General features: G+C 38.3%; 1 protein-coding gene across 1 annotated transcript in view; it reads left to right on the top strand.

Annotated features, from left to right (window-relative positions):
- Positions 1 to 21,552, top strand: part of LOC110106746 (callose synthase 9) — a 189,230-nt gene that overhangs the window by 136,407 nt on the left and 31,271 nt on the right. Inside the window, exons 34-40 of the mRNA XM_028699978.1 lie at positions 219 to 287; positions 363 to 540; positions 648 to 762; positions 1,863 to 1,982; positions 13,685 to 13,800; positions 13,883 to 13,966; positions 14,056 to 14,168. Of these exons, the coding sequence (XP_028555811.1) occupies positions 219 to 287; positions 363 to 540; positions 648 to 762; positions 1,863 to 1,982; positions 13,685 to 13,800; positions 13,883 to 13,966; positions 14,056 to 14,168 (795 nt within the window). The remainder of the gene's footprint in view (positions 1 to 218; positions 288 to 362; positions 541 to 647; positions 763 to 1,862; positions 1,983 to 13,684; positions 13,801 to 13,882; positions 13,967 to 14,055; positions 14,169 to 21,552) is intronic.

Genomic DNA, 21,552 nt, shown 5'->3' with positions numbered 1-21,552 from the left:
GAGACGATGAGTTGCTAATGTTTACATATTACTCCATCAGATTGTTATATATATATATATATATTGCTATACAGAATATGAATGAAGGTTTAAAAACTTGTAAGAATTTGACTTTATAAATTAGACGGTGCATTTTGTTTCTGACATTTTTCATTTATGTAGTTTAATTTGTAGAGATTTTAAGCATAACATGTTATTTCCTGTTTTACTTGGTGCAGTTCGCGGTATGATGTATTATCGAAAAGCTCTTATGCTTCAAAGCTATTTGGAGAGGCTTAGCTCCGGAGGTATGATTTTTTTTTTTGTTTTGTTTTTGCCGTGAGAGTCATTAGTTGACTGATAAATGTTTTGGGGAATTGCAGGCTCAGAATTTACAGTTAATAACAGTGTCTTAAGTGAAACTCAGGGTTTTGAATTATCTCCTGAGGCTCGTGCTCAGGCAGATATAAAGTTTACTTATGTTGTGACATGTCAAATATATGGAAAACAAAGGGAAGAAGGGAAGCCTGAGGCTGCAGATATTTCACTATTGATGCAACGGTTGTGCAGTCAACATTTCTTACATGTCCCATGATAAATTTACTTGTTTATTTTTCTCTGGGTTGCGTTCTTTTAACTGCTGCCATTTCATGCTGTATGATTAACAGAAATGAAGCACTTAGAGTTGCATACATTGATGTAGTTGAGAATTTAAAGGACGGTAGAACATACACCGAGTATTTCTCAAAACTTGTCAAAGCTGATATCCATGGGAAGGATAAGGTAAACATTTTTTTAATATCAGAATATGCATATTTATTGTATTCCGGTATATCATAACATTTATCTTAATATTTGAAGGCTTGGACGCTTGAACTTCTTTCTGAAGTTACTGGATGTAATTGGTTGTTCTCTTCATTTTCAACTCTTATTGTATCACATTCTTCAAAGGACTGGTCGTGCAATAAAAAATTAATGGCATAATTATTACGCTTGGAAGATTCTTGTAGTTCCTCAATAAGCGATAAAGCTTTATTTGTTGTAGCAAATTAGGAATTTTGAAATTTTTTTTGAGATGTTCCATTGTCATCTACTAGTTTAAATTAGTTTGAATAATTCATCATCTTTGTTAGTCTTATGCCAACTATTTTGGGGTCGGCTTTATGGATCATTATTTTCTGTTTTCTTTTTATTTAGTATTGGATGAAGTATTAAACCTATTTTGTGCAAGTCTTATTGAACTTTTGATCTACTTTTTCCATTAGTAATAGATCCAAATTTCATCAATCTGTTGCTCCAGGGACCCCTTTGTCTTCTAATGATATTTGTTTCTAATTTCTCATTTCACACCAATTAAAATTGTTTGTAATCTTTTGAACATTTTCTTCATTTAATTTCCCACCAAGCTGTTCACTCCTTGACGTAAACTTTGCCATGTAGTAGAATTTTACTGAATAGGACCTGCATTTTACAATTAGAAGATAAGGGTACCTGAGTCCCTTTGATGTCATTATCTGTGTGTTTGCAGTATTTTTATTCTATTTTGGCATTTTTATGCACCCAAGTTTTAATCTTTTGTGAAGAAGTTCATTATTAACTCTGCTATCAAGCTTTCTATTACAAAAATCTTCCTAATATGTTACTACATTGTTATTTTTATTAAAGTTAAAATTTTGATGTTCCATGTTTTGCTGCGGCAATCTTGACCAGATTGATTAGATAGCAAACCATCAGATAATGATGTTGTTCCTTTCCTGTTATTGGTTCCATATTTTCCGTTTTCAGAATGTGTGATTCTGTAGATAAATCTATGTTTATTTTTCCTGCGTGTCCATTTATCCTCGCATTCCTAATTTATTTTGCTATGGAAAACTGCTGTTTAGGAAGTATATTCAGTCAAATTGCCTGGAAATCCGAAGCTTGGTGAAGGTAAACCTGAAAATCAAAACCATGCCATCATATTTACCCGCGGTAGTGCAGTTCAAACCATTGACATGAATCAGGTTAGTTCGAAGATGCAGATTTGTTGCTTTTTGAAAATTTCAGTTACTGATTTTGAATCTGCTATTGCACCGTTCTAGTGTTTGAATATGTAAGTAATATTACTCTTATGGAAAATTTACAGTTTGTCTTGCTTATTTTACACCACTGTATTGTTTATGTTCACTGTTATATTGTATATCTCATGCCTACAGATAAATGCGAATAAATATTTCTCGAAAGATATTTTTTTTATTTGTTTTTTTTTAATTTAAAAAAAAATAGATTTATACATCTTCCACTGTGAAATGTACAACTGGATTAGTGGTAACTAATGCAATGTCAGCTCCAACTATGTCAATGCGAACGACATATCCAGAAGGTTTATTGTTGAATGGAGAGCTATTACTTTTTTTAGATCCACTTGGTGTTGCAGTGTGTGCAACGTGGCTAAGATAACAAACTAGAACATCATATGCTTTTTTTTACTGTGCTGCTTTGGCAGGCTATGAACTTTTTTGTGACAGCGCACATCTCACCACGCAGATGGGTGAAGTGTCCAGTTTCTGAAGGCAATGAAGGAGAGCAGTGTCATCATCCTCCTCGAAGAATTCGCCCTCATCTTCCACTTGATGGTTCTGATCGACCGTGGGCTCAAAATCTTCGTCACTGATTTCCTCTATAATCGAGACTTTATAGGGATTGGAACATTGAGAAGCGATATGCCCATACCCGTGGCATTGAAAGCACTTGGTCCCGGGATTGGACCTAGGGGTATCCAGGGTGGGAGGTTTCCTAACATCAGATCGGGGTGTAGGAGGACCAGTAGGTGGTCGGGTAGTGCTCCTTGGGGTCTGTCGGGCAGTGGAGGTGTGAGGAGTGGAAATACCGGTGGGTCTGTAGGAAGGCCTAGAGTCATGGGATCGCTCGGGTGTTGGGAACGGGTTTCCTCCAAATCTAGCACTAAGTTGTAGGCGTTCTCAAGTGTAGTAACGTTCCGGGCAAAAAGTTTGTTGCGAAGTTCTTCTCGCAACCCGGTATGAAACATAGATAGGATTTGCATGGGGTTGGTAGAGGAATCCCCTTTGCAGCGAATCAGGTAGTCATCAAAGGACGCAATGTACTACTTAACTGGTTTGTAGCCCTTACTCAACCTATTCCACCTATCCAACAACCTAGGGAAGTACGAGGAAGGCAAGTACTTCTGCTTAAGTTTGCGCTTCATGGAAGACCAATCAGTGATGGGATAGTCATTTTTGGCTTCTCTAAGGCTTTTTAAATTGGACCAAAACTGACTCGCCCTACCCGTGAGTTTCATCTCGACAAAACTAACCTTCCTAGCCTGGTATGTCAGGGTCATGGTTAGGGTTTAGGGTATTAGGGTTTAGGGTATTAGGGTATTAGGGTATAGGGTATAGGGTTTAGGGTTTAGGGTTTAGGAAAGGAGGTGCTAGCAATTAGGAAAGAAATCAAAGGGGTTAATGGGGGGGGTGCTTCCATAGGAGGGAGAGAGATTTAGGGAAAGCATTTAAAGTTGCTTGATTTGGATTCAAATATTTGGAAATGTGTATTTAAATTCAATTGATTTTTAAATTCAAATAGGATTTAAATTAGGAAACTTTCCAAAAAATAGGTTTCATAATTTAGGAAACAATTCAAATTCAAATTAAATTTAAATATGAATTAAATAATTTCCTATCATAGCAGGACCCAATTGGAAAGGTTTGAACACAAGCCAAGAGGGGAAATCCCCAAGGGGAGCTGGCGGCTTGGATGGGCTTGCCGCTGGGTTTTGGATGAAATGGGCGACGGCTAGGTGGGGAAAAGGGCTTGATTAGGGTGGTGGTGGGATGAAGCCGACTGGTGGAGATTGGTGAACCATGGCTTAGAGGAAGAAATAAGGATGAATATTAGAACAATAAAAAAATAAACTAACCACGAACCCGGACTTTTCTAAGGTTGGTGGGTGATCTGAATCCCTCTCCAAGGGGTCTTTCTCTAATCTCTCTCAAGCTCTCACAAGAAGTTAAACACAGGAAAATTTTATCATTCATTCATTCACCATGAAAAGAGAACATAAGGGCTATATATAGTCTCATACAATGGACTCAAAAACAAAAGACGACGATGCCCTTTGGGCTTACACATGACCACCCTTAAGGAGTAAAAGGGGAAAATAACTAAAAGTAAATGCAAACATATATAAATAAAAACAAATACATATGACAACTTAAAAATATATTTGCGCGATTGTGGCCATGGATTTGCGGCCGCGCCTCTGTTAGACTTTCCAAACTTCGATGTCCCCATCAATTAATCTCCAAAATAAGTCTAAAAGCACAGAAGATGACCTATTGTACTAATGGATGCATGTTTTATTACATCAAGAATGAATGCAAGTATCGTCAAGAATAAACCACAAATTGGAAGATAGGATGAACAGAAGAGGGTTCCTTTTAATAGGTTGTATAATTTTAGCTCTTATCTCATGGCTTAAGAGATTTTTTGCATATTTGTGCTTTTTTGAACCTATAGTGATGTGAAACAATCAACGAAATTACAGGATTTTATTAAAAAATTTGTTTTAGCAATGAATTTATAAGATTAATGTTTCATTAAAGATTTTTAGATTTCGTAGTTATTGACTTACTTCTAACATGCGGTTACATGGTAGATTTACAGAGCGATTCAAAACAATAACAAGACGATAATAAGACAAATATGTAAGTAACAATAATCCGACACTTAACAAATAGAACTTTTACCTTCGAGTTTCCCTCTCGATGGCTCCCTAGTAGTAGTGATGTGAAACAATCCCATGCGAAAATGATTTTCTTAATGAAAGTTTGCACGCTTAGATTTAGAGGCCATAATAGGCAAGATCTTATGCGGAATTGAACGATAAGATAAATATTAAGTGGTACTTAGCTTAGGTTAATTCTCATGCATAGAAGTTAAGTTCAAAAGATAGCCAGTTTAATCCAACATTGCATACGTAGATTGTTCCAACAATAAATTCCAATACTAACAATAAGATTAGGATATGAAGGATCCCTCACACAACTCTTCTAATTACTAGGCTTTAGCGGTGAAAAGCTTGACATGAGCTTTGTGACTACAAATATAACCACACTTGAAGGATGAATTAGGAAGATATAAACGTAGAAAGAAAAGTTTACCAAGGGAAGACAAATGCGGAGCTCCGACGTGGTCTTTTGAGTGTTTGGGGAGGGATGGACGGCACAACGAATTTTCTGGCCGTTTGGGATAGCACTTTGACAACCCCTTCTTACTAGAGTTCTTGGGACAGCAATCTATCAATATCCAGAAATTCTGGACAGCAAGTGGGACCGTTCCAGCAACCTGGACATCGAACTACCTTGCTGAAAATTGCAGGACAGCAATCCTTTGAGGTGGACAGAACTCTGGGTAGCAATTATAGGGAGACTAGGGCTGCTTGGACAGCTAGCCGTGGCCTGGTTGTGGTGGAGGAAGAAGAATGTTGCTTGAAGAGGGGAGAAAGGAGATGAACAAGAATATACGAGAAAGATAGAGATAACTTACGAACTCACACAGAGATCATAAGAACCGCGAACCTCGGACACTTCCAAAGATTGACGGGTATTGCGAATTACCCTACTCGGGATTCTCCTCTCATGAACTCACTAAGAGATCACGTGAACTCACTAAGAGATCAACAAGAACATAAAACTTTTCATTATCAATAATCATCATCCCTTTCTAAGAGGAAGGGGAGGGCTTAAATAGCCAAATACATGAAGGAAAATAAAAAGACAAAATTACCCTTAGGGCAAACATAAAACAAAACCCTCAAGTGAGGGTAGAAATGGAAAAGTATAAATAATAAACACATCAAAATAAATAGACACGATCGTAGCCGTTGATCTTCGATGTCCTCATCGTTCTCCCCAGGTGGGAGAAAAACTCGACTCCGTCGAGTTGGTGTCTCGAAAACTCCTCGTGCATCTGGGTTTATCTGTTGTAGCTCCTCGCACTCTGACCACGTATCCTCTGACTTTGGTTAACCTCTTCACCTAGTCAAGTATCTTCTACGTCCACCCTCTTTTGTTGAAATAATATCATCACTAGGAATCATGTCAACCTTCTCCGCTATAGGAATTTTGGGAATAATTTTGGGAGTGGAGGTAGGTTTTGGGGTTCTCACAAGGCGGAGTCACACAAGGCTTAATTTGAATTGGATTTGGGGGTTTAACTCCGGACCTTCAAAGTCTACTAAATCTCTTATATTAGAAAAGGAATAAATGTTTAACATATAAATTCACATAGCAGATCCACCACGCAAGCGTTGTTATTGATTTTATTGACTATTCTAAATGATCTGCACTTCTAGCATGTAATTTCTCGGACAAATCCGTACCATTATTGAGTTACCAACTTTAATAGATTTAAATTGTCGTTTAGAATCAGCATAAAATTTATACTTATTATTGCTCTATTCAGTTAGGCGTGCAATTTTCTTAAGAAAGTCATGCAGATGTAATGTAAATGCGACATGTGCTATGTGAATTTATATATCTAAAACTCAAGACTCAACAAGATGAACATGAGGTGGTGCAAGAGACTTGATATGCAAGATGAATGACATATGGATTCACACACAAATTTTAAACAAAGAAAACTTTGGAAGACAACAGACTACAAAACACACACAACAACATACTAACTCACACGAGCACATAGCTAGAAAAAAGTGGACTAGTCACAAAAAGAGTGGTTTTAAAGTGTTCGGTCTAAGGGAACTGGGGTAGGGGGAGAAATGAAAACACTCTTAGCTACCTGGGCACTTCTATAGGTAGATTCAGTTAGGGTCGATAACAATCTCCTAGTGGGGGTAGTGTAATCGAACAAATTCATCCAACTAGGATAGAAGTGGTCTTTCTCATGATAGGACGAGACTATAACGGGCAAAATGAATGAATCAGGAATGACACACTCTGCTAAATATAAATCTAAATGAGCGGCTCTAAAATTAGACTCTAATGCTACAAGAGGAGGCTCATTGTTAAAATCAGGATTAAAAGCTTTCATAATCAAATCATTTTCTTCCAAACTCATAGTACTATTCTCAATTGAATTAGGACAACCGGGTTCATGGTTAATTAAATCGTGAGTTAAATCAAGTAGTAAGTTTAGTTGAACCACTTCTGACTCGATATTATTATCATCACAATTACCCAAAGTCGACTCAGTAGGTGATACAACTAAATCAGGATCTTCCGAATTTAAATTCATTGTGTTCCCGGCCAGATTGGTTTCTTTCGAGATCACATTACTATCGTCCAGGCAGACTTTATCCAAGGAGTTGTCCTCGAGGAGACTAGGATCTGGATGGGCTAAGGTATCTAGGTTTAGAGGTCCTAGGTCTCCTACACCAGGGTTCAGGTCAGGCAGGGGGTTTAATTCAATCACATCTGTTTCACCCTCAAAGAAGTCATCGTTATCGATAGTATCTACGAAATGGATGTATTTAGGTTCAGTAGATTTCTTCTTTTTACTGCAATTCTTTACTAAGATGACACGTGTAGGGTCGAAGGCTGGGAAGGCTAAAGGTTGACTAAGTTGGCCAGAAGTTATTCCATGTGGGGAGTCATAAGAGATTTGTCCAACAGAAGACCCAGTAGAGGGTCGTCCATTTAGGTTAAGTGAAGACCTAAAGGGTGGGGCAGCAAACCGAATGTTACTAATTGGTGGGTGGTCTTGACCACAGTAAGGTCCACGGGTTGTCCCAACAAAAGAGGTAGGGTGATGCCCTAGATGACGGTCACTAGTAGAGGGTCGGTATTTCAAATTAAGTTCTCGTCTCATGTCTTTCCAAGTAAGGTACTCATTGCGAGACTCTCTATGATCTTCCAATTTCATCTAAAATTGAAGAGCTCGACCTTTTAGGTGAGATTTAGCGATGCTAATTTGGTGGGATTCAGGGATATGACATGATTCAAAATATTCTTCTAGTTGTCTAACCCATTCCTTAAAGTAGTAAGGGTCCGAGGAACCATCAAAGGTGGGTAGACGGTAGGGTGACTCAAAGTGAGGTCGTTGTGGCTTAAACTCGGGTCTAGGTTGAAAAGTAGAGTGGGACACATAATTCGAGCGGGGATAGTCAACAGGTTTCTCCGTCATAATTCTATTCATATTGCCTACTAGGTTAATGATGTCATCTAAACTCTTTTGGAGTCTTATCGGGTCCATGAGTAAGTGTCAAGTGAAATCTAATTAAGATTGGGTGCAAGGTACAACACTTCTACAAAGAGAAAACACCATTTCGACTTGCTATATGGTGCAGGAAAATTACTGGTCAGCAATCTAAAATGATGGACGAAGTTATCTACGCAATTTAGATGGACTCTAGGGTGTGGACAGCAAGTTATCACAAGTTTAAAGTCACCTAAATGTCACTAAACAGTGCAGGGATTTAGTGGACAGCAAACTACAACAAGGCATAAAGTTATCTAAGTGTTTAGGAAGGGTTTTAGGATGTGGACAGCACCTAAACACTAGGTTAGGTTCACCTAACAGCAGGTAAAAGATGCAGAAACTTCCTGGACAGCACACTACAATGTTTGAATAAATGCGTTAAGTGTTGGGTTAGGTGTCTAGAGCGTGGATAGCACTTAGGTACATGAAATGCTAACCCAAAACTCACTAAATGCGTGCAGGAATTGTAAAGAGAGCAATGTAAACAGTGAATAGAATTATATATATGCGATGATATGCATGCAAAATTAAACTATAACGCAAGGTTAGACCCTAGGATGTTTTTCTAACATGTCATGCATGCCTACCATGTTCTGATACCAAATATGATGTGAAACAATCCCATGCGAAAATGATTTTCTTAATGAAAGTTTTCACGCTTAGATTTAGAGGCCATAATAGGAAAGATCTTATGCGGAATTGAACGATAAGATAAATATTAAGTGGTACTTAGCTTAGGTTAATTCTCATGCATAGAAGTTAAGTTCAAAAGATAGCCATCTTAATCCAACATTGCATACGTAGATTGTTCCAACAATAAATTCCAATACTAACAATAAGATTAGGATATGAAGGATCCCTCACACAACTCTTCTAATTACTAGTCTTTAGCGGTGAAAAGCTTGACATGTGCTTTGTGACTCCAAATATAACCACACTTGAAGGATGAATTAGGAAGATATAAACGTAGAAAGAAAAGTTTACCAAGGGAAGACAAATGCGGAGCTCCGACGTGGTCTTTTGAGTGTTTCGGGAGGGATGGACGGCACCACGAATTTTCTGGCCGTTTGGGACAGCACTTTGACAACCCCTTCTTACTAGAGTTCTTGGGACAGCAATCTGTCAATATCCAGAAATTCTGGACAGCAAGTGGGACCGTTCCAGCAACCTCGACATCGAACTACCTTGCTGAAAATTGCAGGACAGCAATCCTTTGAGGTGCACAGAACTCTGGGTAGCAATTATAGGGAGACTAGGGCTGCTTGGACAGCTAGCCGTGGCCTTCAAGTGGTGACGGACAGCAGGTTGTCCTCTCAGAAATTCTGGGACAGCAATATATAGCAATCAGGAAAACTTGAACTTGGTGTTGTTTGATGTTGGAATCTTTGGACCTCAATTTGGGAATATACTGGGTGCAAAACAGCAATGTAGAATTGCTGGACTAGAGATACCGTAAGCAGGAAAACAGCAAGTTTGAAGATACCGTGAAGGGAATTAAGGAGGGGCGGCTAGGTTGAAAGTTTGAGAATTTCCAAATCAGAATTTGGGAGTACTGGAGATGAGGAGGAAATTAATTTGAAGTTGATTTCAAATTTCAAAAGAGATAAGGAGGATTAATGGGCATTAAGTGGGGGCCCATTAAGAAGGGGGGTGGGGGGGGTTATTTTAAACCTGAAATTAATTTCAGGTTTTGAATGAAATAGGGGGAAGATTAATGTGAAATTGATTTCAAATTCATGTGTAATCAATGTATTAATTGGTGGCTTGAATGGGGCTCCATTCAAGGTGAGGCCGGCGGCATGGAGAGAGGGGAGAGGGAGATTAGGGAAGGATTAAGCGCTTTCCAATTGAGTCGATGCCACCTAGGATGAAAAATTAATAATTCCACATGTCATGAAATTTGGATTGGATCATTTCAAAACTTTCCTTTTTAGGAATTTTGCAAATTCAGAAAGTTTGAATTTCAAATTTGAAATTCAAAATCGGTAACTCCTTTATTTATCGCTAGGCCACAATCAAGGAGCCATTATGATGATTGACATCTTCATCTTGGCTTGGAGCAAGGTGGTGGCCGGCAGCCAAAGGAGGAAGAGGGCTTACCATCGGGTTTGGGGATTTTTTGATGGAGCTTGGGTTGTGGTGGAGGAAGAAGAATGTTGCTTGAAGAGGGGAGAAAGGATGAACAAGAATATACGAGAAAGATAGAGATAACTAACGAACTCACACAGAGATCGTAAGAACCGCAAACCTCGGACACTTCCAAAGATTGACGGGTATTGCGAATTACCCTCCTCGGGCTTCTCCTCTCATGAACTCACTAAGAGATCAACAAGAATATAAAACTTTTCATTATCAATAATCATCATCCCTTTCCAAGAGGAAGGGGAGGGCTTAAATAGCCAAATACATGAAGGAAAATAAAAAGACAAAATTACCCCTAGGGCAAACATAAAACAAAGCCCTCAAGTGAGGGTAGAAATGGAAAAGTACAAATAACAAATACATCAAAATAAATAGATACGATCGTAGCCGTTGATCTTCGATGTCCTCATCAAGTAGGGTTAACGGAGGATGAAGGTTAGCAAATCCAGTGACGCCACTGAAAGACAGAGGAGGCCGGCGATCTTGATCAACGAAGATTTGGCCGGAGTTGGAGAGACCGGGAGGGAGGGGGGTCGGCATGTGATCTTCCACGATCCTGTAGGTTGTTGATCTTCTATGACGTCCGCCAAAGTAAAGAGAACATGCTCCACGTATTCTTCGACGGTGCCTTTGGACCCAAATCCGAGGCCGAAGAAAGGTGATTGAAGGATGTCGATTTCCTCTTGAGAATTGTAAACGAATCCATAATCAACATCCAGATCCACCTTCCATGAGCTTGAGGGTAGGTGAGTGGTGTTCTATGGTGTAGAGAGAGAAGTTGGCGTCTTGGGCTAGGCTAGGGATTGAAGAAATTAAGAGAAATTTGAAATTAATTTCAAATTAGGTGAAGTCAGAGGGAAAGAATTTGAATTTTGAATTCAAAATCTCATTGAAAGAATTAAAGTGGGAGGGAGGATGATGCTATCAAATGTTTATGTAATTTTATTTTTATTTGAACAATAGTATATTTTATGTTCTTTTCTTTTTTTAGCTATCCAATGATGGGAAAGCATCCAGTGATCATGGTAGGTTGTGCATGAGGCTTGATAGACTTTTGGTTTGCTGGCTTGATTGGTCCATTTACTACTGCTGGTTCACGGGTTGATTGGAGGAGGTTTGGATGGAACTCATTCTCTTAGTTCCTTGAGCTGAAGTTTTGTAGCTTGTTATTGTCTAAAAGGTAGCTCATAATGAAGGATTCATTGATGGGGTGGACTTGTCCCTTCTTCTTCCCCTTTCTTCTTATCACATGGAAAATCGTGGCTTGTTTTAATGTTGGTTGAATTCTATGCTTTAAAACTCATGAGGGGAGTTACTGTTTTCCGTGCTTTGCTCTTTGGAAATCCAGCCGGCTGCTGGTTTTCCGAGCCTCGGTGGTTTTCCGTGATGTTGGCTCCTTGGTTCCGTGAAGCCTCCTTGATTCCTGTAGCTGCTCCTTCGGGTTCTTATGCTGGGCTGTTTTCCAAAAAAAGAATTTGGGAAATCCTATGAAATATGGTGCTTAGGTTCTTGTGGAAAATTAATATGTGTGACTTTTGGCATTCCCCTACCTTGCCTATAAATATGAGAAGATGTTGTGAAGGAAGGGAGTTGATTATTGTGAGCAAAATTGCTATTGACCTGCGGGTTATTGGAAAAGCTTGCGAGCTTTGTCCGCCTTCTTTCTCATCCCCTCCGGAAATCTTGCGATCTCTTTCCAACCTTTCGTCTCGGCTTCTAACCTCTTTCGTCTCTCCGTAACTGCCACTCCATCTGTATCCTTCTTCTCAAAGTGATGCAACTTTAGGGTGTTGTGTTTTGGTTGATTTGGAAGCTTTTGTTGGAGAAATTGGACAATCTTGCAGTGGTGGACCATCGGTTTGCTAGTCTTATGCACTTATCTTATTTACCTTACAATTCGATGCATGTGAGGAACCCGCTTTGACGGTTGTCTGAGGATAGCGTCTTTTATTTTCTTTATTTCCTTAAAATCTCTTAGTGTTTTCTTGATGGATTTTGAAGTTTTAGTTATTTGCTTTTATTTTAATAAAGTTTGGTTTAAGTTCTATCCATTGTTCCCTTTGTGTCGGTTTTCTTACTTGTGTGTCTACATCATAGGTATTGTGGGAGATAATTAGGGAAGTCTTAATAGAGGGCAATTAATGAAAATTTGAGAGAGAAAGGCACAATGAAGGGGTGGTCGGCCATATAGAGATAGGAGGGAGTGAATTTGTTTTAATTAGGTGGGCCCCAAGGTTTAAGTAACTAATTTAAATCAAATCTGAATTTAATTTCAGATTTAATTTAAAATGGGAGATTTCCAAATTGAAGTTTTAGCATTAGGAAATAATTCGAATTTCAAACTTTCATTGAAATCCAATTTGATGACTTTCCTAATTGCTTAAACTTATTTTAGGATAGTGATTAATGGTCGAAGGAATTTGAATTTCAATCTTGGACAAGAGGGGGTGGGCCGGCGGCTTGGGTGGGAATCAAGGGGGGTCGGGTGGAGGGGGAGGGCCGACGGTGGAGTGGGTGGTGGCCGGCGGCAGGAGAATTGGGGAGTCGGTGTGGTTAGGATGCAGGCTGTTTAGAGAGGAGAAGAGGGTGGGAGTGAAGAGGCCGGCGGGTTGAGCAAGGGAGGGAGGTTAGTGGATGTGGGTGAAGGAAGAAATGATGAACCGCGAACCTTGGAATCCACCAAGATTGACGGGTATTGCTCTCACCCATTAAGGGTTTCTCCTCTCATGAACTCGCCAAGAGATCATGTAAGAAAGTGGAGAAATTTTCATTCATAAACATAATTAGAAAAAAATACAAAGACTAGGCCTTCATATATAGGCCTCCAAAGCACAAAATGTAAAAGACATAAATGCCCTCAAGCTACAGCATGACACAAATTCCTCTTAGGGGTACAAATGGAAAACTGAAAATAAAATAAAAGAAATGCACTAAAACATCATAAATAAAGACAATGAATCGTAGCCGTCGATCTATGATCCCACCGATGTCGAAATGTACAGTGGATGTCCTCATCATATAGGATGTCATCATGGGAGATGCCGGGAGAAGCACTTTGATCTCACATATCTAGAGTTTGCTTAAGGGACACAATATTATACTTGGTTGTTGCGTAGAAGATTTTACTCAGTATAGCTTATCTGGTTTACCAAACTCTTGTGAGTTTCTAAGGTTCTCGTATAAGTTAAATATGAGGGATCTAATAGAAATGAGCTCATTGATTTAGCAAGCTTCTATATTAGTCAAACTAGTACACTTGGTGCGATCAATGTATTAAGAATATACTTGAGAATGCCTTGGATGCATGTACTGAAGGCTCATCATGTTCATTTTTTTATATTTTAAGGATAATTATTTTGAAGAAGCTTTGAAGATGAGAAATCTTCTTGAGGAATTTCATTGCAATCATGGCCTTCGTCAACCAACAATTTTGGGTGTTAGGGAGCATGTCTTCACTGGAAGGTGAGTATCCTCATATCCAAGCATCTGCATTCCCTTTTGAAGAGTCTTTTTCGTCATACCTAAATTTTTCTTTGAATTGTAGTGTTTCATCTTTGGCTTCGTTCATGTCCAATCAAGAGACGAGTTTTGTGACTTTGGGTCAGCGAGTTCTTGCTAATCCACTTAAGTACGTCAATATTTCTACTATATTGTTTAATCTTTTTTTCTTCTCTTGCTCGAAATGTTTCCACATTGTTTCTGTATGCTTTCCTACAGGGTTCGTATGCATTATGGCCACCCTGATGTTTTTGATAGAATTTTTCACATAACTAGAGGAGGTATCAGCAAGGCTTCACGTATAATAAACATTAGTGAGGATATATACGCTGGTGAGTTTTGCTTGCTAAAGAAGTTTATGATTGATTTGCCTTTTGTATTACTCTTTAAGTTTAAAAATTTCAAGTAAAGCTGCTGCTTTTTTTTTTAAGCTGCTACTTTTTTAATTCAATATATTTGGTTTCCTGTTAGATGAACTTGAACTTGAAGGTTGCTTGGAGACAATTTTTATAATAATTTTCGGTTGTTTTTAGTTTTATAGATTTGTTTTTTGTTTAGCTCGGAAAGCATTATGATTATCACCATTCTACTTGAACTGTTTCTTTTCCTGGCATATTATTGTATCGCATGGATTTTGAATCTCATTTCCAACGTTAAAACAGTGTTTGTAATGATTATAATAGAAAGTGATATCAAGTTTCCCTATTGAATTGAGTGAGGCAATTAGAATTTTTTTGGTTAATTTATTGGCACAAGTTTTAACGTGCAAAGTTTTGTTTTAATTAATTATCCTTTGTATATATGATATGAGGGATTTTATATTACTCTGGGAAAAATGTGTTCTATGGATGACACGAGGAAAGTAGTCTACGGTGATTCTCTGCCATTTTAATATGATCTTTTAACGTTAACTTGTGTCTTATTTAACAAGACTTCTTAAAAATGCTGCATTTGAATTGCGTATTACTGATGCGGACATTCAACCATCCATGCCTATCCGAGGAGTTGAAGATCGACGACCGAGATCACTTTGTTTTATTTTAGTTTATTAAGTGTATTTTGATTTAATTTTGCAATTTTTCTTTTTTACCCTCTTGTCTTATGTAAGCCCAAGGGACAAATGTGTCTTTTATTTTCTTTTGAGGCCTATATATAGAGGCCTCTTCTCATGTATTAGACATGATGGATTATTAATAAAATTTTGTTTGCACTTGTGTTCTTTGGAGATAACGTTAGTGAAATCCCTATGGGATAGAGTCGAAGTTTCCACCAGTCGCAGGATGAGTCCGGGCTCGTGGCATGAAGTCCCTTGGAGGAGGGCAACGTAGTACCCGTCAGCCGCATGATGTGTCCGGGCTCGCGGTCGTATCTTTTATATTTTGTTTATTTGTTTTGTGTTCCTTCTTATTACTCCTAGTCATTATCTTCATCCTCTTCACCATCCCCCTCCTTCCGGCCATCCCCACCACCAACCACCACCCCCTTAACCCCTCCTACCAAAGCTCACCTCAACCTAACCACCAACCCAATCCCTTTTCTCCATTAGCTCCTCCACCGCCCCACCCAAGCCAAACCCACTGTCAGCCACCCTTGTTTGTCTCCATGCATGAGAAGTCAATGCCACCTTAATGCTTACCTAAAGAGTTCAAATAATTTAGGAAATTATTTTCATCATTTGAATTTCGAACAGTTTCCTAAATTAGAAAGCTATTTTAGGAAAGTATTGAATCTCATTCATGATGTAATTCAAATTTAATTGATTTGAAATTCAAAATCTTTTCTAATTTATCAAATATATTTTAGGAAAGTTCTTTAAGTAAATCAAATTGAATTTCAAATTCAAATAGGATTTATTTAAACACTTTCCTAAATTTTAAAGCCTTAAATTAAGCACCAAAAATCACCTCCCCAATCTTCTCCATCATCTTTAAACCGCCAGCCCTTTAATAAATCTCCTGGATTTATTTCCTAATCCTCTATTCCCACTTGGAAAGACTTTAAAACCCATCCTTATGACCTGGCCGAAATTCCCCTGGCTGCATTCACCTCATTAAATCTTTCCAACCCCATTGAATTAAATTGGAGATCACGTCAGGCCTTCATCCCCCGGCTGGCTGAAACTTCCCAATTCCCGTATATCAATTTCCTTCCACAAATTTCTCCCCCAAACTCCATCTGACGTTGGGTTTTCTGCCTTCTAAGGCTGCAGCCAGAGAATTCCAGCAACGCTGTTCATCTATTCCCACTAGTCTGTTTAGATTTCCTCCATTAAATCCTCCCGTCCTCCAACCAACGTGAAGTCTTCTACCTCCTAATCCTGGAATTCTGCTTGCTGTCCACTTATTCCAGCAAGAATATCTTGCTGACCAACACTTTGGAAGACCACGATTGACTGTCCCAGAGTTTCTATGTGCTGCCCAAAGCTTTTCTGAGCAATATAGGTTGCTGTCCAGAACAGTTTTCTGCATTCCGGACAGATTCTTCCTGCTGTCCTGAAGTTTCTACAAGACAAAACTGCTGTCCCTGATGTCAAAGCTGCAATTTAGACCTCACTAATTGCTCTTCAAGACCCTTAGGATTCAAAACCTCCTACCCGTTCTACATCAATTACATTTGAAATATTAATCTATTTGACTCGAGAAAATTAATCTATGGCGAACGTCATGCAAAGTGTATTGGAATTGCAATGAATGAATTTGTGATGCACGTGTTTCTTACCTAGTACAGGGTGACTGGATCATGCTAGTGGAAGCACTAATTACACTATAATCTTTCGTCTATGTCCTTTCTTACTATACTATTTCCATTATGGCAGACGTGTGTGTTTGTAGATTAGAAGCAAATAATTATGTATACTTAAGTGATCTGTGAAAAAATTAATTTGTATCCGCATATATTGTTTTACTTCTCCTCGGGTGATTTGAACTTTATTTTTGGGTGAAGCTTTAATTTTGGGTCCTTGTTCTCCTGTCCTCAATTTTAATTTTTAGAATTATTTATTTAGAATCTGTTTCATGAGCATTTCATACAAGTGATACCTAGGTTATGGCGTTATTATAGGTGTTGGAGGTTGCAGTGCTAAAAACGATCTGTTATGCTAGTAGCTTTTGCAACATTCTAGGTTATTTTGAGTGTAATCTTTGGATCTTGGTTTATTTTTAATTAATTTATTTTGCCTTGTGTAAGTGAAAAGGTGAAAGTGATGCAAGCAAAAATTAGGACAACCCCTAATTTTTGCAAGCAAAAGAGACACTTCCTAGGATAATAAAAAATTACACGAAATACTCAAAATTATGACAGAACACGACTTTTAAAACAAAATACAACTTTGATGGAAATAAAAAGATGCTTACAACATAACATAACATTACAAATTTATGACATAGAAACGACACCTAAAGAAGCTTGCCATTCGTCACTTTGAGAAGAAGGATACAAGTGGCATCGAACTTGCAGAGAGAAGGAGGTAAGAAGTCGAGATGAAAAAGAGGACAAGCTCGCAAGCTTTCCTAGGAGAAGAGAGGAATGGAACAAACACGCAAGTTTTTCCACGAAGAAACCCGCAGATTTTGACTCCAAAAATTAGTCACATAACTCACTAAAAAACTCTTTCGTTTATTCACTAAACATCACATATTTATAGGACAAAACAGGGCAGCCAAACAGCCCATAATCATCTCCATCTAAATTAATTAAAGGAGGGAAATAGAGGGCCTGCATTCATTCCAAAAACAGCAACAAAACAACCACAGAAATTTACAAAAACAACACCCGAACAGCCGCAGGAGAATCGAGAAAAACAGGCACGGGAAAGGAGCAGACACCCAGGGAATCGAGACAAAGCTAGGGGATCGGAACAACTCATGGAAAAGAGAGCCAGGAGGAACCGAATGAAATTGCTAGATACAATTGAAATTGCTCTGATACCAATTGAAATTGCTCTGATGACAATTGAAATTGCTAGATACCAATTGAAATTACTAGATGCGCCAAGAGGGGGGTGAATTCGATGATTAAAAACTTCTTTTAATGAAAAGAAATCTCTTTTTATGATTTTATGCGGAATCGAATTTCATTCACAATAAAAAGATAGATAATCAAATTCATCCACGCAATTAACCACAATAAAAATAAATGCGGAAATAAAGTGCAGAAAAATAAAGAAAAGAACACACCAAGATTTTTATAGTGGTTCGGTCAAACCATGACCTACGTCCACTCCCCGGAGGCACCCTCCGAGTATTACACTAAACCTTTAGTGATTCTCCTTTAGCTCCCACAGCTAGGCGGAGAAGCCCTTACACAATCACTTCCACCTTCCCCGGTGCGGCGGAGGAGCCGGGTCCTTTGACACCAATGAGATCTTCTTCTTCCCAAAACTTCCTTCAAGACGAACCTTGAATCCGATGGTACTGAGGTGCAAGCTCGCCGGAGCAACCGTGTGATCTCCTTCACACTCCCTTGAAACCCCCTCCAAGGATCTTCTCCCTCTCTCAAACTTCACCCTTTCCTCTCTCCCTTTCAAGTCCTCTCTTCAAGTTTTCTCCAAAAGAATGAAGACACAATGGCTGCCAAAGACTCTTACAAAGTCTTATGAGAGTGCTTAAATAGAGGGCTCAAAAAACCCTAAAAATACTCAATTCGGGCGTCAAATATCGTACTGTACGATCGCAAGATCGTCCAATACGATGTGCAGAAATTGACCTGTTAGTACTGTACGATGTCCTGTACGATGTGCTGTACGATCCAGTTCGTACAGTACGATCCAGTTCGTCCAGTACGATCCAAATGACAAATTTCAGCCGTTTTGATTGAATAATCTCAGGATTAACTTAGGCAATATTTTAAACATCGTACAGTACGATTATGATCGTACAGTACGATTATACAACCTTTCAAATTCAAATTTTTGCCTAATTTAATGGACGGCGGGCTTTCTAATTATAACAGATCGTACAGTACGATGTGGTGATCGTACAGTATGATTAGTTATATTCAAAAATAATTTTTCCAGGAAAAATAAAATATTTTAATTTATTTCTGTTACACCAGATCGTACAGTACGAAATAAATTCGTACAGTACGATGAACAGAAAAGTTAAAATATTTATAATCATTTTTTGCTCCCTCTATTTGTGTGCATGATCAACAACTTAACATACATCATTACAAGACTTGACTCAATAAATGAAAATTACAGACTCATTTAATACGACCAATTCTATGCAATCTTGAGCCTTGAATCTTCAAAGAACGGTGCATGATGTACCTGAAATATTAGTCAACATAGAAAGACATATGCACTGCAAATACTAGGAGAAATAAGAGATTAATAAATATTATTTGTTATCATCAAAATCATAAACGCGGAAGCCCGAGTTGTAACACCGAAGGGGCTGCAGAGGGAACGAAACCAGCAGCCCAGGAGGATCGGAACAGCCACCACAGAGATTTGGAACCAGCAGCCAAGCAGGGAAAATCGAAGAGACACAAGGAGAAATCGAGGGGACACAGAGAAGAAGAAAAGGCAAAGGTCTAACTCCACTTAATGAGTTAACAAGAGGAATAATTTTTTCATATTAATGAGCTAAACATTAGCTCAAGCATTTATGAGCTAGAACCAAGTAGAAGAAGCTCATTAATGAGCTGACTTTAGTAGAACTTACAAAAAAAAAAACCCAACTTATTTTGACCCCCCCCCCTACCTACATCAATTCTTCCCTGGTTGAAGGAGTTCATCACCTGATGATGCTTGAGTTTGCACTGAAGGCGTCGCATCGAGTTCTTGAATTTTGGCCTCGTACTTTTTCAGGATTTCTTCTTGTTCTTGTTTGAATTGATCTTGTAATAGACGTTTTCTCTTCTTGTAATTTTTCGTACACAGCTGCATTTTTATTTGAAGCTTATATAATTCCCTCTGAATCGAATTTGTAAAATCTCCTTGCAATGGAATCCATTTTTCCAAAGGGATTTGGATCTCAATATCTTCTGGCTGAATTTCTGCTACAACTGGATCACTATTTTTATCTTTTTTCATTTTTTTCTAAAAAAAAAAGACTCGATAAAATTTAAACTCACTTGATAACAAGACTCACACAACAACTATTATGACTCACCAAGAATCACTCGACAACTTGCTCTGATACCAAATTGATGCAACCAAAAGTTCTCAAAATAAGTAAGAGAACCCCCGGTCACAAAAAGAAACAAAATAAAAACTAAACTAAGCCTACACAACAAATTGGAGATCACAACATAACCTAAACACTACTTTTATCTCAATATAGCATACAACTTTAAATAGAAACACACAACATCACATTTGTAAAGCAAAACATTACTTTGCTAAATTGAAATGACTCTTACAAACTTATAAAAATAATCCTAAATTTGCTTTCTTGTTCATGTACTGTTCCGTACACAAGTGCATCTTCAACTGAAGCTGGAACCAAGTAGAAGAAGCTCTGATACAAAATTGATGCAAGCAAAAATTAGGACAACCCCCAAATTTTTGCAAGCAAAAGGAACACTTCCTAGGATAATAGAAAATACACGAAAGACTAAAAAATACGACAAATTACAACTTATACTATAAACAACGAACTTTATAAACTTTTAAACAAAATATGACATTACAAACTTAATAAGTAAAATTCTAAACTTGCATTTCCTTAAGAAGAAAGATACAAGTGACATCGAACTTGCAGAGGGAAGAAAGATGTTAGAAGCCGACATGAAGGAGGACAAGATCGCAAGCTTTCTTAGAAGAAGGAGAAGGGATGGAACAAGCTCGCAAGCTTTTCCACGAGAACCTGTAGGTTTTGGCTTCCAAAAATCTAATTATATCATCTTTTTTTCACTTATAAAACATCACATATTTATAGAAGAAAAGAGGGCAGCCAAACTGTCCTTTTATCTTCATTTAATCTCATTAAATTAGGCCAGAATTTATTCCGAAACAGCACCTGAAAAGGCAACACAGAGAACTAGGTAAAGGCAGCCACGAGAAAGGAGCAGACGTCTAGGGAATCAGGACAGAGCCAGGGGAAGCGGAACAGCCCACGAGAAGGAGAGCCAAGAGGGATCAGAACAACCCACGGAAAGGAGAGCTAGGAGGGAACCAAAGGGGCACAAAAAAGGGGAAAATGCAAAGATCCAACTCCACTTAATGAGCTATCAAGTGCAATTACTTCTCCAAATAATGAGCTAAAACATCAGCTCAAGCAATAATGAGCTAGAACGAAGTAGCTCCCAAGAATTCAGTTCAAAACCAAAGCAGCCAAGGCCTAACCTGAGAGCAACAACAGCCCAAAAGACCAAAGAACCAAAGTAACTAGCACAACCAAAGCTTGCCAAGCCCAAGCTCAACCCAAGAGGTTTTGACCACCCCCCCCCCACTTTTTCCTACAATAGGAAGGCAAGTGTTGGCTAGGTGTAAAATTAAGATTAGATTTGATTCATGAAATTTGGGGATTTTTAATAAAGAAATCAAGATTGTTATTGGACTTAATGATTAAAAATGATTTTTTTTTTCAAAAAAAAAAGAGGGGGGATGGAATAAAAAAAACATTAGGGAGAATTAAAGTTAGTTTATACTTTTAAGGTCAATAAAAATGGTATTGGGATGGCAGTTATTGAAAAAATTAGTGATAAATTTATGGAGGAATGGTGAATGATGTGGGCTCCGAAAATTCACGCCTCAGCCTCTCGGCGACC

The sequence above is a fragment of the Dendrobium catenatum genome, unplaced genomic scaffold, assembly GCF_001605985.2.
Source record: "Dendrobium catenatum unplaced genomic scaffold, ASM160598v2 fragScaff_scaffold_1417, whole genome shotgun sequence".
Taxonomy (NCBI): Eukaryota; Viridiplantae; Streptophyta; class Magnoliopsida; order Asparagales; family Orchidaceae; genus Dendrobium; species Dendrobium catenatum.
The sequence above is the reverse complement of the archived record's forward strand: the minus strand, read 5'-3'. Positions and strand labels throughout refer to the sequence as shown.